The sequence below is a fragment of the Lissotriton helveticus genome, chromosome 8, assembly GCF_964261635.1.
Source record: "Lissotriton helveticus chromosome 8, aLisHel1.1, whole genome shotgun sequence".
In the NCBI taxonomy this organism is placed as follows: Eukaryota; Metazoa; Chordata; class Amphibia; order Caudata; family Salamandridae; genus Lissotriton; species Lissotriton helveticus.
In genome coordinates, this window is record NC_136069.1 from 180,372,603 (window position 1) to 180,388,274 (window position 15,672).

The following is a 15,672-nucleotide window of genomic DNA, read 5'->3' on the forward strand; positions in this document are numbered from 1 at the left end:
TCATTGCCACCCCTCCCCTTCCTGAAAATGCTAGCAGTACATTAATTCTTTGCAACAGGCACTACACAGCTGAAAGTTGGATTGGTGTAGGGCATTTCTCAAACAATATTTCACAAAATGCTCTGCTAAGTAATGATGCTTTGCAGAAAGCGAGTGAGCCCCTTGGACACCATGACAGCTAATGACAGCAAAGCAAACATCCATGCTAAAGCAGGATTTGCTGACATCCTGGGGTCAATTGACTGCATTCATGTTCACTTGGTGACCTCTCCTATACAGAAATAAGTGTGATGAAACCATAAAATGAAGCATACTATTAATGTGCAAATGCTGTGTGGTGAGGTACTGTATACAAGGCACTGCTGTGTTAGGCGCTTTGGATCAAACTAAAATACTGTGATCCTGTGGAAAAGCAACATTAGGTGTAACACTTCAGGCTCAATATAGTGGACAGCCAAATCAACCCTTTATAATCAAGATTACAATGAATTATATTTGTTATAATCCAATCTCAGTATGTCAGCAGTACCATTATGGATCAATGTGAGCATGTGTAGAAAATTACATCAGTCACTTATCACAATGATGATGATTCTGAGCCAAGTCAATTTTTAACAAACAGGTGTACTTCCATTATAGCTCTCATGTATCTTACCTTGGATTCCTCTAACCATGAGACCTTTTTTTTATTTAATCCACTACAGGCATATTTAGGATAGTCTTTTTGTTTTCCATGGCTTAAGGTGGAGCTGACGTGGAGAATTACAACCCGTTGCTATTCTTTAGTGCATGTGCTTGATTAAGCACCTAGCATTTCAAGGCTTGGAACCTGTTTTTTGATGTCCTCAACATCCTTACATGTTGATACAGTATTGCCATTGTCCACAAGCATGTCTTTGTTTCTTTTTGGTGGCATCTTAAGCATGAGATGAAACATTTGATACGCATGGTGTCTTACCACTTACTTGGAAATGTCCTCCAACTCAGGATCTGGAAACCTGTACTTCCTTTCCCTGCTTGGGTCCATGATGGAAAGGTCTGGCAGGTTTCTGCATGGGGTCACTGAGAGATATCAGAGGATGGCAGTGAATTATGGTTACATAAACAACAAAGACATTGAGGAGGACCAGAGGGATGTTTATAGACCAGCCTAGGTTGTATCCCTCAGGAAACTACATGTACAACATACAAACCTAGGGGTCTAAAAAGAGGGTATAGGGAACCTCTAAAAAGAAGTCTTAATGTTTGTATTAATACATCAAGACAGAGTCAGGACTGACTTATAGTTTATAAGGGACATGGAATGTCAAACAAAGGACCACCAGTGATTGCAGAGGAATAACATAAAGGATTCCCATCAAAAATACTCGTGATGAACAATATTATCACTTGGTCATCCTTAAGGGTCTCGTGTCTCTAGATCATTGAGACCTTGATCGCACCCTTTATCCAACCGGGATTCCGACCCGCAATCACTTTAGGACCAAGTGACTCTGATCTGGTGGGATCAAGTGCAGTGCAACAAAAATAAATGATGTGGTGAAGTGTTTTTAAAAAGGATAGAGAAACCACAAGAAACTTTATTGAGAGGGTCCTCCTCCTGTTAAAAATCAAGAACAGTGCAATAATATATGTATCTGCAGTTCAACCAAATACCTGCATGGGGGCCAACATGTTTCAGCCTTAATGGGAAAAGGACCCAGGCTTTCTTCGGGGCCTCTGTTCTAACTCATATATGCTACTGCATGTGATATAAACAGTGTAAAGTATATAAGAAATTTTATTTCAAGTGAAGTTATTATACAATCAAAAGGATATAATTTCCCATCGTCTGATAGTACTCCACAGGTCACGTGGTGTATGAAACATCCAGACCTAAGGTCTGTCCCCCGGGCACACTGGATGTTTCATACACCATGTGACCTGTGTCAATGCCAGAGTCTGGTTGAGTGCAGTCCCTTCTAACCAACACAAGACCAGTAAGATATCATGTTCAGCAATTTTCAAATGTTGAGCTATATGGAGGACAGACACCTTGTAAGGCATCTAGTTGGCATTTCAGGACAGACTCATATCCCTTTTCCAGACAGAACTGGCCTTCACGTGGTTCCATAAATCTCCTTTTCTTTTGTCCACATGAAACAACTTTCCCACTTAAACTTTTTGAGTAGATCCGGGTAACACACACTTAACAATCTTCCAGACAGTCAAAAATATTAAATATTGAGTCTTAAAATGTTATTCGTTGCTCTATCAAACATCTGAAGAGTTGGGGCAGCAGCAAGGAAGTCACATTATTCACTTATCTTTCTTCTTTTTTGTGAGTGCATACATAGACTGCTCTCATAAAATAGAAGGCTCCTTCTGTGCCACATGTGGTTTATAGTTCTGATGGGATGTTAGCCAGCATTCTTTGTTTCTAGGCATTGGTGTCTTTGGCTACCCTTCTTGTAAACTTATTGAGAACCGGTACATTAAATATAGGTCTGCTGTTGTCTGAGTGATGCCAGTAAAGATTAGGTTTCAGAACCAGTGGGATTAAAGCTTATTTGAATACAGATGGGATCATCCATGGAACAGAGGATCATTTCATGATGTTAGGTAAATTTGCACTGACTAAAAGTGATGTAGCCTTTTTCAAGTGGGTTGGCACACGGCCAAGGGACAAGAGGAGGTTATATTACCATTAGCTACACAGCCACACAATGAACTTTTTGAGGACTCATAGTCCTGTATAGTACTGCAATTGATTTAAATGACGGGGAACACCGGGGGTTATTTACAAATGATTTTCCCGTGGCACTGGCAGTTTGGGCTGAGCTGGTCCTATATGGGGTCAGAATTGATTTGCATGTGACTGGGTCCTGGCTGGGTGCCATGATGGGCAAGGGAGTGATAGGTTGGAATGCTATCATGAGCGATTGCCAATGACTGGACTTGTTGCAGACATTCCTCCTATCACCTTTCGTGTGTTTGGTGTAACAGCCTAAGTGGCAAGGGTATGCTCAGATGTGGGACCTTACTCCCTGTGTCACTGGAACAAATCTGCATCTAACTGGCTGTTTGGGCTGGACTGTTCCTACTGGATCAGGGTCAAGACTGATTTGCATATGCTCCTCTGGCTACACATAGATAGAAGGGCAAAGTTCAAGGCACTCTGCATTGCCCACTGAGCAATTTCAAGGAAAACAATCAATAACCCTATAAGTTAAATTCAAACAGTACAAACCAAACAGGACACTGTGCTCCAGGCTTGTGCCACTTATCATGGTACCACCTTACCATAAGAAACCGGTAGGAGGCACTGCTTTCTCAGTACAAGCCGCCAAGCTCTGGAACTCACTACCAGCCACCATTATAGGCACCCAGGAGCATACACACTTCCGAAGACTGTTAAAGCATGACTATTTCCTAGATAACTGCACCACCCACATCCTGGCAACAGAGCCGAGAAAACAATCGTAACGTCAAATGTAATCCTGAGCTTACAATCCATTAATGCCAAACAACTAAACCAGCAAACTGTTTTCATTGTGCAGGTAAGCTCCAAAGGGCTGCTCTATGGTTCACCGAGGCACTATATAGGTAAATATTTGTATATATAACATTTTTGGCCCACAATAATACTAAAGCCATGATACGCAGCGATCAGCAACAAATAATAACTTATGCTTCTTATGTTCACATAAAACAAATCTGCACGTTGAGGGTTGTCCATCACCAGCACTCTGCAGCCCAAAAAAAAACATCACCAAATCAACAGGTATGGACTAACTGAAGAGAACTGTCACATTGCTGGCCGATTCAATACAGTCCAACACTACAGGTCCCCCATTTCTATGCAATCTAATCCCTCCTTTACATGTCACAAAGGCACTCAGATATGGGGTGATAATAAAAATTCCCATCTCAATAGATATCTCCACTTCTCTTTCCCTCCAACCATGCCAGCTCAGGACCACAACTATACTCAACATCTCAATTTGGACAACCAAGACCCAGAGAAGCAGGCAGTCCTACGTGATACACTAGGAAAAGAATCACTAAACAGGAGGACATGAAGTGTATGCCTCTGGTTCTGCTACCTTAAGGCTATATATAAACAGAGAAGCGAGCAGTCCTTTGCAGATAAATAGCGAAACTAACGCTGACACTGCTAGGACAAGACTTCGGCGCCTCTGGTTTTTAATATTAGAAAGAAAAGAAGCAAAACAACATGGAGCATAACAATTCTGGATAGCCCATACTCCATGCGCAAAAGCTTATATTATCAGGAGCACTCTATAGGCAGCTTCAACTTGTTTTGCGGTTTTAACAATTTCTACACAAATACCGAATAACATAGAATCTGAAAATATCTTCCCAACACGGACTCCCAGGGCAATTATATTGACCCCTGAACCCTGACAGAAATCAAAACATTGTCTTGATAAAGGTGGATAAAACTTTGGAATACCACCGAAACGCGTCGACGCTACACCAAGTATAATTCATGATTTTGACATCTTTTGCTGATAGACAAAATTATGGTGTACATAGCTTAGGTGTTTACAAACGGGTCCGAATATACAATCATTATTGCATTATTCTATGTCTTACAGTCCTTTCTGTCTTTTGTGTTTCAACCTTGCTGGCCAATATTGAATGTAAAAACTGTTTTATGGTTTTAGTTGTGTGGAGTAGGATCCTTCTGGTCCACTCTTCGTTTAAAAAAAAAACTTTTTGTATTCTCAATAAATTGTAAGAATTCTTGACTTAATTTGTAATTTGTAATTATTTTCTCTTGACCCTTTGGCTCACTTCATCTATCCACACTCAAGGGAACATCCTGTTTTACTGGGCAACCTAGTGCAGTAACCAGCTAAGTTGACTATATCATATGAAATACCATAAAGGGAACCGCAGAGCTTTTCGAAGCTACAACCATAAAACTGCGTCTGTCTCTCACACTTCATCATTCAACACATTGCCAAGCACTGCCTCCCATAACACAATAACCGCCCCTTGGTGGTCATCACGCACGACACAGAAACAATTCCCACATAGGTTCAAAATAAAGACAACATTCTTCCAACCCCAGACCATACACAGTGTGGCGTGCTACTCGTGCTAGCCATGTCTGAACTGGGGTGGCAGAGTGGGCTAAAGAACGGTGACGGATTAAACCCAGATCTTTTGACTGGGTGTGAGTGTTTGATTGATTCATATGCTCCGTCCATCACCACCCCCTTTTGTACCGCTTTTGGCCGCCATAAGTGTGGCAGGGTATGCTCAGACGTGAGTCCCTTGCTCACTTTGCCACTGGATTCAAGCAAGCCGGGCTGAAGACGGCTGGAATGCCAGAAACCGGTCCTCGCAAGCTTGTTTCCGGTCCAGGGAAGGCATGGCTTGGCAGTTCGGGCTGGACTGTTCCCATGAGGCACAGGGTCAGACTGATTTGCACATAGCCATGTCTGAACTGGGGTGGCAGAGTGGGCTAAAGAACGGTGATGGATTAAACCCAGATCTTTTGACTGGGTGTGAGTGTTTGATTGATTCAGATGCTCCGTCCATCACCACCACCTTTTGTACCACTTTTGGCCGCCATAAGTGTGGCAGGGTATGCTCAGACGTGAGGCCCTTGCTCACTTTGTCACTGGATTCAAGCAAGCCGGGCTGAAGATGGCTGGAATGCCAGAAACCGGTCCTCCGGAGCTTGTTTCCGGTCCAGGGAAGGCATGGCTTGGCAGTTCGGGCTGGACTGTTCCCATGAGGCACAGGGTCAGACTGATTTGCATATAGCCATGTCTGAACTGGGGTGGCAGAGTGGGCTAAAGAACGGTGATGGATTAAACCCAGATCTTTTGACTGGGTGTGAGTGTTTGATTGATTCAGATGCTCCGTCCATCACCACCCCCTTTTGTACCGTGCTACTCATGTAAGCACGTGCTTTAGAGCCCCACATTGAGTTAGCAGGCGCTATATGAATAACTACAATACAATAAAAAGTGATGCAGTAACACAAATCGCTGCAATGATTTGCTTACCATCATAAAAATCTGTAGGCACAGTGCAAAATTGAGTAGGGCTACATGAGCGCCCATGCAAACATCATTAAATAATCCCCAATTGTCTACTCTGGATCTAATCACTTTAGTTGGGCTGAACTTGTCACAGAAATAAAGGAAAGCAGGAACTTAAAAATATGATTACTATTTTATAGTAATAATGCAAAAGAGGATTAAAAATCCAACTCAATAGGAGCCAAAGAATGAGAAAATAACTTCTAGCTAGCTTTCAATCATTTAAATACAATTTCTTTTTTTCCAGGATATAAAGCAAACTCTTAAATCTATGTGAATGTATGACACAGATGAAGAGCTTGTATATCTGTGAACAAGACAACTAACACTCTATTCACATACTGTTGGTAATGGAAGGAGGACGCCTACTTCTGTTCACCTAAAGAGTTAAGCCAATAGGAGGAGGTGCATGTCTGTGTCATTTAACGATCGGTGAATGACAATTGTGGGCGAGTAGATAAATGGTTTTGAGCAAACCTTGGCTATTTGTGAGCACCAGGTTTTGTGGAAAAGGCTTTGATCACTGTTCTGTGCATCCATGCATGGGCTTAAAGTTCCAGCCATGCACCCACATGTCCACTCGGTTGCTGACCATCAATAACGACTAATGTAATCATCAACGCTCATGCACAACAACATCTCTAACTAGGCAATATCCCTTGCCCCGCCTCCCCCACTGTTTACTCACTGACATGGATTTTCTTCTGAATTTAATTTTGCCTTTATTTTTCATTGGAGACGTGCCTGCATGTCCTTCTCTCTTTAAGTATTGAATATGCATTTTTCTGCTAAGTACAGCACTCCACTACCATATATGTCCAAGTCCACGCTTTATACATATGTCCAATCAAATTTAAAACAATATATAAAATGTAAAGTCTCATTCAACCAGGAGAACTCATAGAGTGGAAGGCGTGTCATCCCAAGCATGACAGTCCTCGAACTGAATCCTCACAACATGGCTCCCACGCACACTATTCTTCGCAGAAGGCCACACCACAAATGTACCCCCCTTGTGCACGAAAAAAAAAATGCAGAAACTCCAAAAACAAATGCTGTAGTGTAGCAGCTGTTGGCATAGTCTGCTTAAAACAACCTTGATACAACTACGAATGTGCAAATGTTTGAGTTGTTTGTCACTCATTGGGATGTACGCTTCCACAACCTCCAGTTTTACTACTCGCTCTAAGACCGCTCAGCACTTCAAATTTCGGCAACATTAGACAGCCCTTGAAGTTCCCCTCTTTAACCTTGACTGGTTGATTTGCATTTTAATAAATTTAGAAGTGGTTTGCAAATCCTAACTATTAAATATCAGGACAGTCTTTCAGCTAGATTCATCAAGCCGAAAACGGCTCGCAAAGGGTCAGATTCTGAGAATCTGGCCCTTTGCGAGTGCAATTTTTGCATTTGGGATTCATCATCCCAAATGCAAAAATCGCTAATTGCGAAATCGCATATTTGCGAGGAATTGCATTTAAGGAATCTCTATTTGAGATTCCTTAAATGCAATTCATTAACCATTTTCTAATAGCGAATTCGCTATTTCTGGCCGCTATTTACCACGAAGTCAGACTTCGTGGTAAATAGCGAAAACTCAGAAAAATGCACTTTAGTGCATTTTTCTGAGTGGTATGTTACACACACACATGTCCTTTGGACATGTGTGTGCCCAACATCTGGCTACATTTGCTTTTCAGGGGTGCTACAGGGTGTCCTTTGGACACCCCTGGCACCCTTGAAATCGCATCCTTATTTGCGATTAGCAATTTGCTAATCGCAAATAAGGAAGATGTAGTTATCGCAATATTTTTTGCTATTCCTACATGAATCCCGTTTTGCAAGTCCTTAATAGCGATTCCTTATGAATCGCTATTACAGACTCGCAAAACGGGACTTTGATGAATCTAGGTGTTAGTGTATTAGCATATACAGAAATACATGGTGTTTTAAATAACAATTTATCATCAAAGATTATTTCTAATTGTTGCTTACTCGTGTAAACCCCCTGCTGTGCTCTCTCCTAAAGATTTTTTTTTCATTTCTTCTGTAGAGCGATATCTTACAAAAGATCCCAGTAGGCCTATAAAGTTAGACAACACACAGTTATTCAATAAAAAGAAGAGCTCTATATTTAATATGAAAATTGAATATCCGTCTGGGCTGTGAGAAGTCCCTGATTAGATTTAAGAAAGGGGGGGAAAGAGGCAAAGGGAAAGGCATGTCCCATCAGACAATGTAAGATTGACAACCCTCTCCTAATTTGCAATTATGCAGCTGCACAAGCTGTGTTCCTGCCACATTATAAGAAGACTTATTATGTTGATTAAAACAAACAAATACATACTGAAATGCAATCTCTTTTTTCTTTTTGTCTCTCGAAAGCAGCTCACGTTGTGGAAGTAGGCTCGATGGAGCAGGACGTGGAGAGCCCAATCACCATTCGGCAGCCGAAGCTGCCCAAACAGGCCAGAGAAGATCTACCAAAACGCAAAATCAAGGAATGCAAGAAGAGAAAGATCCAGCGATATGTGCGGAAAGATGGGAAATGCAACGTCCACCATGGGAATGTGAGAGAGACCTACCGGTACTTGAGTGACATTTTCACAACGCTAGTTGACCTAAAATGGCGGTTTAACTTATTCATCTTTGTCTTGGTGTACACCGTCACGTGGCTTTTCTTTGGAATGATATGGTGGCTCATTGCGTACATTCGAGGGGATCTGGACCATATAGGAGACAAGTCATGGAGCCCTTGTGTGGACAACCTCAACGGGTTCGTCTCAGCGTTTTTATTCTCAATAGAAACAGAAACCACAATTGGGTACGGTTATAGGGTCATCACAGACAAATGTCCAGAAGGAATTATCCTTCTTTTAGTTCAATCCGTTTTAGGGTCTATTGTTAATGCATTTATGGTTGGTTGCATGTTTGTGAAAATCTCCCAGCCCAAGAAGCGGGCAGAGACTCTTGTTTTTTCTACCAACGCAGTAATTTCCATGCGTGATGGGAAACTTTGCCTAATGTTTCGAGTTGGAGACCTTAGGAACTCGCACATAGTAGAAGCATCAATAAGGGCCAAGCTGATCAAATCCAAACAGACAAAGGAGGGTGAGTTTATACCACTCAATCAGACGGATATCAATGTTGGATACGACACAGGAGACGACCGCCTTTTCTTGGTCTCACCGTTGATCATCTGTCATGAAATTAACCAGCAAAGCCCTTTCTGGGACATTTCCAAAGCCCAGATGGCCAAAGAGGATCTGGAAATTGTTGTGATCTTGGAAGGAATGGTGGAGGCGACAGGTAACTCTTTATTTCATGTTTATATATTTGTTTCAAATGTTGAAAAGAAAAGTAATGTGCTTAGGACAATGGTAGGTCTCAAAATGATTGACAGTGAATGACTGTATGTCAGAATATGGAGGTAAAATACATTGATCCACAAGAATATCAACTGGATGATATTGACTACTAATATATTGTCACAATAGGTATATGTAGGTAAGTGTAGAAGTGCATTCACCTGGCTATATATATGAAATATATATATATCTATATATCTATATATATATAGATATATAGATATATAGATATATAGATATATCGTAAATGTATCTAGAAGTGTACTTAAGAATAGTTACCAATATACACCTACATTTTGACATTCTTGTAGGCCGATATTAGAAATATAGTACTATTGTGGTACATCCAAAGAATTCATTACAAGATCAGTCGTAGTACAAAACTATTAATGTAATGATGAAAATGCTCTATATGTCAGTTAACATGGAGGAAGCCTTTGCATGTCATGCATAGAATGGAACCTTATTATACATATACTTGTTCATCAGACCAGTAGCATGTTCCTATTCACTGTATCAAAATTAATTTATTTCAGTATTTTATTAGACTTTAGGTAGTGGGAAACTGAAGATTGTAGGCAAAAGGCAAGTGCTGGTAATGACAATAAGCTTATCCCATGCGCCACTAGAAAACCTGTCATTTGCAATAGGCAAGATAGCAGTGGGTTGCAACCCTAGTGTGCCATGGACACGTCCTCTGTCAGTCAAGAAAAGGTAAATTACAAGAAGCAGGAACCCACAGAGTTGAACTAAAAGATGCTAACTCAAATGGCACTCATACATACACTCAGTGCTTAATTTGAGCCGATGGGCACCGGTAGGGGCCACCAGCACTTATTCCCCGAGAGCTAGAGAGGAAAAACACACATAGGGGAAAGGAGGAAGAGAACAGTGGGGGAAAATCCACAAAAGTTTCTCCTTTTGCTGGAACCTGCAACAGTGAAATAACGGGGCAGGGAGTGTCTGGTGGTGGATTGAAAGGCATGAGTTGGACGGAAGACTACGCAGCCTTGGAAATCGGTGGACTGGTTTTTAATAGCACCGGCCACGAGCTTCTGAGTATTGCTTTGGGGAACCGGCACTCATTCTTTCACAAAATAAGCACCTCATACACCTGTGATTTAGTAAAGTAATAAATGGAAATATTGAAAACACAGCTGCTCCCCAGAGACATAATTTGATTTACCTGCCAATCTCATGAGATGACCCATCAGTCCTGGCGGATCAAACATGTAATGACATAGAGAATGCTGTATGCGAATATTTTCAAACCACATCTCTAAAGATGGTGTTATGAAATAGCAGCAGAAATCTATTGGTCTCTTCCAAGTACCATATACCTACAAAATCAATGGAGTCAATTGGAAGATCATGTCTGTCAATTTGCATTCTTTCCGACTGAGATCTGAAATATAGCCCACCCAGTCACGAGAGAATAGAGAATCATCACAGTTGTCCAACATGTAGACTGGTGAGATTTAATTAATCATGAGAAGGAGTCGCTTTAAGCGGGTACCCTTCAGAGGGCTTATAGTTTTGCTAGACGTTAGTATGCAGGTCTGGGCTCGCTCTGACCTGGTGATGACAATGTCAGCTGGTATTCAAAACTTACTTGAAAGTTAGTTTTTTTAAGAGTGTATACATGGCTATTTCAGTAACTAAAATATGTGTTCTTTTGACTTCCCATCAGCATTTTGACTAAATGACCAAAAACAATCTCCACTAATAGCTGCCAGCTGTCATCTTGCACTAATTCAGCTGGATTGCAGTACAAAGAACCCATCTGATTTGCAAAAAGTGCCTGTTGATTTCCACTGAACATAAGTATATATATGAAAAAAGTGTACTGTTGGAATACTGCAAGTCAATGACAGCCACGGTCGGTAGGGGAGTACCTGCCGGGGCGGTGATGTGGGGAGGGGGAGGGGCAGGGTGGGGGTTAGTAATGTATGGATAATGGAGGTTTGCAGGTAAGTAAACATTTAAATAAATCAAACGAATTTCGTTGCGCGCACTGCATCCCCAAATGCAATGCAGTACGTGCAACGAAATTCGTTTGATTTATTTAAATGTTTACTTACCTGCAAACCTCAATTATCCATACATTACTAACCCCCACCCTGCCCCTCCCCCTCTCCACGTCACCGCCCCGGCAGGTACTCCCCTACCGACCGCGGCTGGTCAATGAATAGAAGGACTCCATGACCATATGGGGGCAGGCGGCTATTATAAGGTTACGGAACTCCGAAGTGGCTTGCAGTAGCCTCAATATACGAAGCTGGGGGGGTACCTTATTCCTTATAACTTATAGGTATTCTTATTGGTGCATATATCTCTCTCTACCCTCTGATGTTGCGTTGAAATTCTTAAATGTCTAGCATGTTTTTGTCCCAGATATCTTTCATCCTTTTAAAATGGCTGTATTCAGTCATCATATGTTCTCTCTGTCTGCAAACATCTCCCTGCTTGCCTTTCGGCTGCTAGGATGCTGATGTAGGGCAGCTGCTCTTGTGGAGCGAGTGAAGCCTGCAGAATCTCTGGTGATTTGTCAGTGCTCTTGGTAAAATTAGACAAAGGCGACTATCATATTGCTACGGGATTGTTAGTGAGTGACTGGGCTGAATGCATGTGAATGCAACAGCATGAAAGTCCACGGATGTCAAACAGCATGGACTTTACTTTGAGATCGCTAGGGTAGCAGCTGCCCCCCATGTCCCCTCTGCTCCTCCTTTCAACTCCTGGTCTTATTCTAGCAGCCCCTGGCTAAAATCAATATTTCTCTCTTCTGTCGAGAACAGCATGTTGTTGGGTCTCTTTTCTATGTTATAGATTTTGTACAATGTGGTTATAAAGTTCTTTACTATTGATATTATTAATGCTGAAACAAATGGGAATTAATATTAGGACCTGTGAGCTGACAGTGGCAGATGTTCGCTCACACCATGGTCGCAATAAAACTAAGGTTTACCTAATGTAGTGTGCTGTTTATGGAAGAAAGACATTACATTTTGGAGAAGAAAGAAACCATGCATTTCACCCAGTTGCAGTTTTGATGAAGTGCTGTCAAGACGGCACTGCATAAAACAAGGGGAAAAGGTGAGTGACCAGGCGTTCAACACTACATTGAAACTTCCGCTGTTGGATTGCGGTGTAGAGCAGAATTAAAAGAAAAAATCAAGTATGATGAGAAGATAGGGACTTGATTTGTATACATGCCCTACCACATTACCAGTGGGAGACCCGGGAGCATAAAATGGGGCGCGCTCTCAATTGTTGTGACTGTGACGCCATAGCGCTGTGACGTCATGTGAAACTTGAGGTCACGGACGGGACCCCTGTGTGTGGCCATCTTGGCTACGTACAGCTTTCACATGGATTGACTAAATATAATTTGTGGGGGTTTAGAAGAGTGAGTAAAATGTGATGATAAACCTCTGACAAACCTTCTCACCACAGAGGAGTTGAATTCAGCCACCCCTTGGGTGCACGATTTTCAATGAGACTCATTGATTTCAATTATAAAGTGCAATATGTTCCAGGAGTAAATAATAAAGTAGCTAGCTGTTTAAGCTGCCTTCCATTACCTGCGGATGAAACACCCAAGGATAAATGGGAGGATTACAGTGTATCTTGGTTGGCTACTGAAACTACAGAAGTAATTACGAAAGAAGAGTACAACATGTTGATGTTAAAGATAACCAGTTAAAAGTAGTGAAGAGTTGGGTGGGTGAAGGTTGGCAAAAAAAAACAAATTTGTGGATGAATATTGCGAAGGAATTTAGGAGGTGTAAGAGTGAGCTTTCTGTAGTGGATGACAAGTTATTGCACATTACAAGAGTAGTTCCTGCGGTAGAGTTAAGAAAAAAATTACTGATTTTTGTCATGAAGGATATATCAGAATTGTAAAGAGTAAGAAGAGGGGCAAAGTATTTTAGTGGTGGCCTGGTGTAGACATGGAAGTGGAACGTATGGCAACAATGTGTGTGGATAGTGAGTGTACTAACAAATCACAAAGGACTTTTAAACCTCCTTTACATCCTGTTCAAAGTTCCAACATTGCATGGCTATGTATATTACTGTCTGGTCGTAGATAAGAGCCGTCCCACTATATTTGTCTTGATAGCAATTGATTCTTTCTTATTTATTGAACGGGTTGATGCATCTAATGTATTGAGATTTTTGAATGAGTCTTTTCAAAGAGAAGGTTTACCTAAGAACGTTATTACTAATAATGATGCTTAGTTCATGGCTGAAGAAGTAGAAAGATTTTAAGACGGAATGGGGTAAACACAAGGTCACATCTATGTATCGTCCAGAAGGGAAAGGGTGAAGTGGAAAAGTTTAATTTTGTTATTAAAGGCATATCGTTCAGATGGCTATGAGTAAAAGGAAAGAATGGATATTGGAAGCAAGAAAGTATAGTCTCTTTACGATAATGAAGAAGGAGTTCCTTTTACTAAAGGTAATCAAAGCTGGTTGTCACATTCTAGACATATGGAGACAGCAACAGAAATGGTGAAAAATAACACCGAAAAGGGTTTCAAAAATTCCTGTGACAAGAGAGGTGCTACAATGATTTCCATATTGAAAAAAAAGGGAGACAGAGTGTATGTTAAGAAACCATGAAATGTGCAGTGAAAGTTTGTTTTCCGAACCATTGGAGGTTAGAGAGTTTTTTTTTTAATTCAACCAGGCTTAGCAATGGAAGGGTTTGGCACAAGAGTAGTACTGCTAAATGTAGGTGTGAGTGGAATGAGATTAAAGGTTATTATTAACTAAGTGAAATGTGTTAGCATTGGTTGACAAATGAGCTGTGTGTTGAGTCTAGATGTAATAAGTATCCCAGTGCTGGAGAGGATGGTGGAAATGAACCCTTGATTGATCAAGAAAGTGAGGTAGCTCTCACTAGGAGTAAATCTAAACATTATATTAAGCATCCTTCTTATCTAGAAGTTTATTATCCATGGTTAAACTCTGGAACCATATTTCAATTTTTGATTTTGTTATTTTTAGGCTGTAATAGTATATTATTGTATTCATATTTCTGCAACATGAGTTATAATCTGCATTGGAGTTTGTGTTTGTATTTAAAATCCGTAGGAAAGGTGATGTGGGATGTTTGGTCCCTTTTCTATTTTATGTATTTTATAGAATGCGATTGTAATGTACTTAACTGTTTAGAAAGTTATTGTTCAAACGAAGGGGAATTCATTTATGAAGCTGGGAGAAGCAGATGTTCGGTCGCACCAGAGTTGCAATAAAGGCTAAAGCTTACCTCTTCCATATGTTCGTTTTGTGGAAGAAATACAATAGAAACATTTTACAGTTGTTCATATGTGTGCAGCTGTGTAATACGTTTAAATACAAAATCTTTGCATCATGAACAAAAATGCAATTTTAATCTTCGGCATCAGTGACATCGTGCAAGATGAACTATTTGTAAAGTTGACAAAACTGTAACATATGAAGAATATTTCTCTGAAACTTTCTGTTCTTCTATTCTACAGTTAAGATAGAAAAGTGAAATTGCAAGGGCACATGCCATGAAGTCGCCCAAGTCGCTATTTCACAAATGCCATGTGTCCTTTTACTCTTTATTGCTCACATTAAAAGTGTCCATCCAGTGAACCATCAGGTACTCAGGGCCTGATTAGGATGGTGGGTGGACTCATGTCTGCCTGCCATCCTAACAGAGATGGGGACTGCCTGACATAGTGTTGGGGGTTCCACAGGCCAAATTACAATGCGACCGCCACTGTGGCGGTCGCATTGTAAAGATTTTCCATTGTGGCAGGTGTTACTTACTTCCGCAATGGAAAAAAGGAATCTGTTACACTTACCTGTACTACGTGACAGGCACCATGTGGTGCCTGTCACTTAATACAGGGATCTGTTTGGGGGCACCTTGAGTGCCCCCTCCCACCCAAAGAAAAGGGCCCACCACCATTGTAGGGATTGGGAGGCCCTCTGCAGCACTGGCGTGCTCATGGAGCCCAAAGGATGTGTGGTGGCCGGGATTTCTGCACACCTGCATACCACCCACCATCAAGAGCTGGCGGCCGGAAAAGCTGCTTAGGATAGTGGAGAGACCGCCACCAACAGCCTGTTGGTGGCGGTCTCCCCGCCATCCTAATCAGTGCCTTAGGTCGGAAACGGAAAAAGACAAATATGGGGATGAAATCATCAAAAAAGGAAAAAACTAACACCCACATGCATCAAGCGATTTAGGAATCGCAAACGGT

The 15,672-nt window shown here is 41.3% G+C and overlaps 1 protein-coding gene across 1 annotated transcript in view; it reads left to right on the plus strand.

The window, feature by feature from the left end:
• The window catches only part of KCNJ6 (potassium inwardly rectifying channel subfamily J member 6), a 1,187,709-nt gene that overhangs the window by 941,153 nt on the left and 230,884 nt on the right, over positions 1 to 15,672 (plus strand). Inside the window, exon 4 of the mRNA XM_078656852.1 lies at positions 8,448 to 9,371. Coding sequence (XP_078512978.1) covers positions 8,474 to 9,371 — 898 coding nt within the window. The 5' untranslated portion in view covers positions 8,448 to 8,473. The remainder of the gene's footprint in view (positions 1 to 8,447; positions 9,372 to 15,672) is intronic.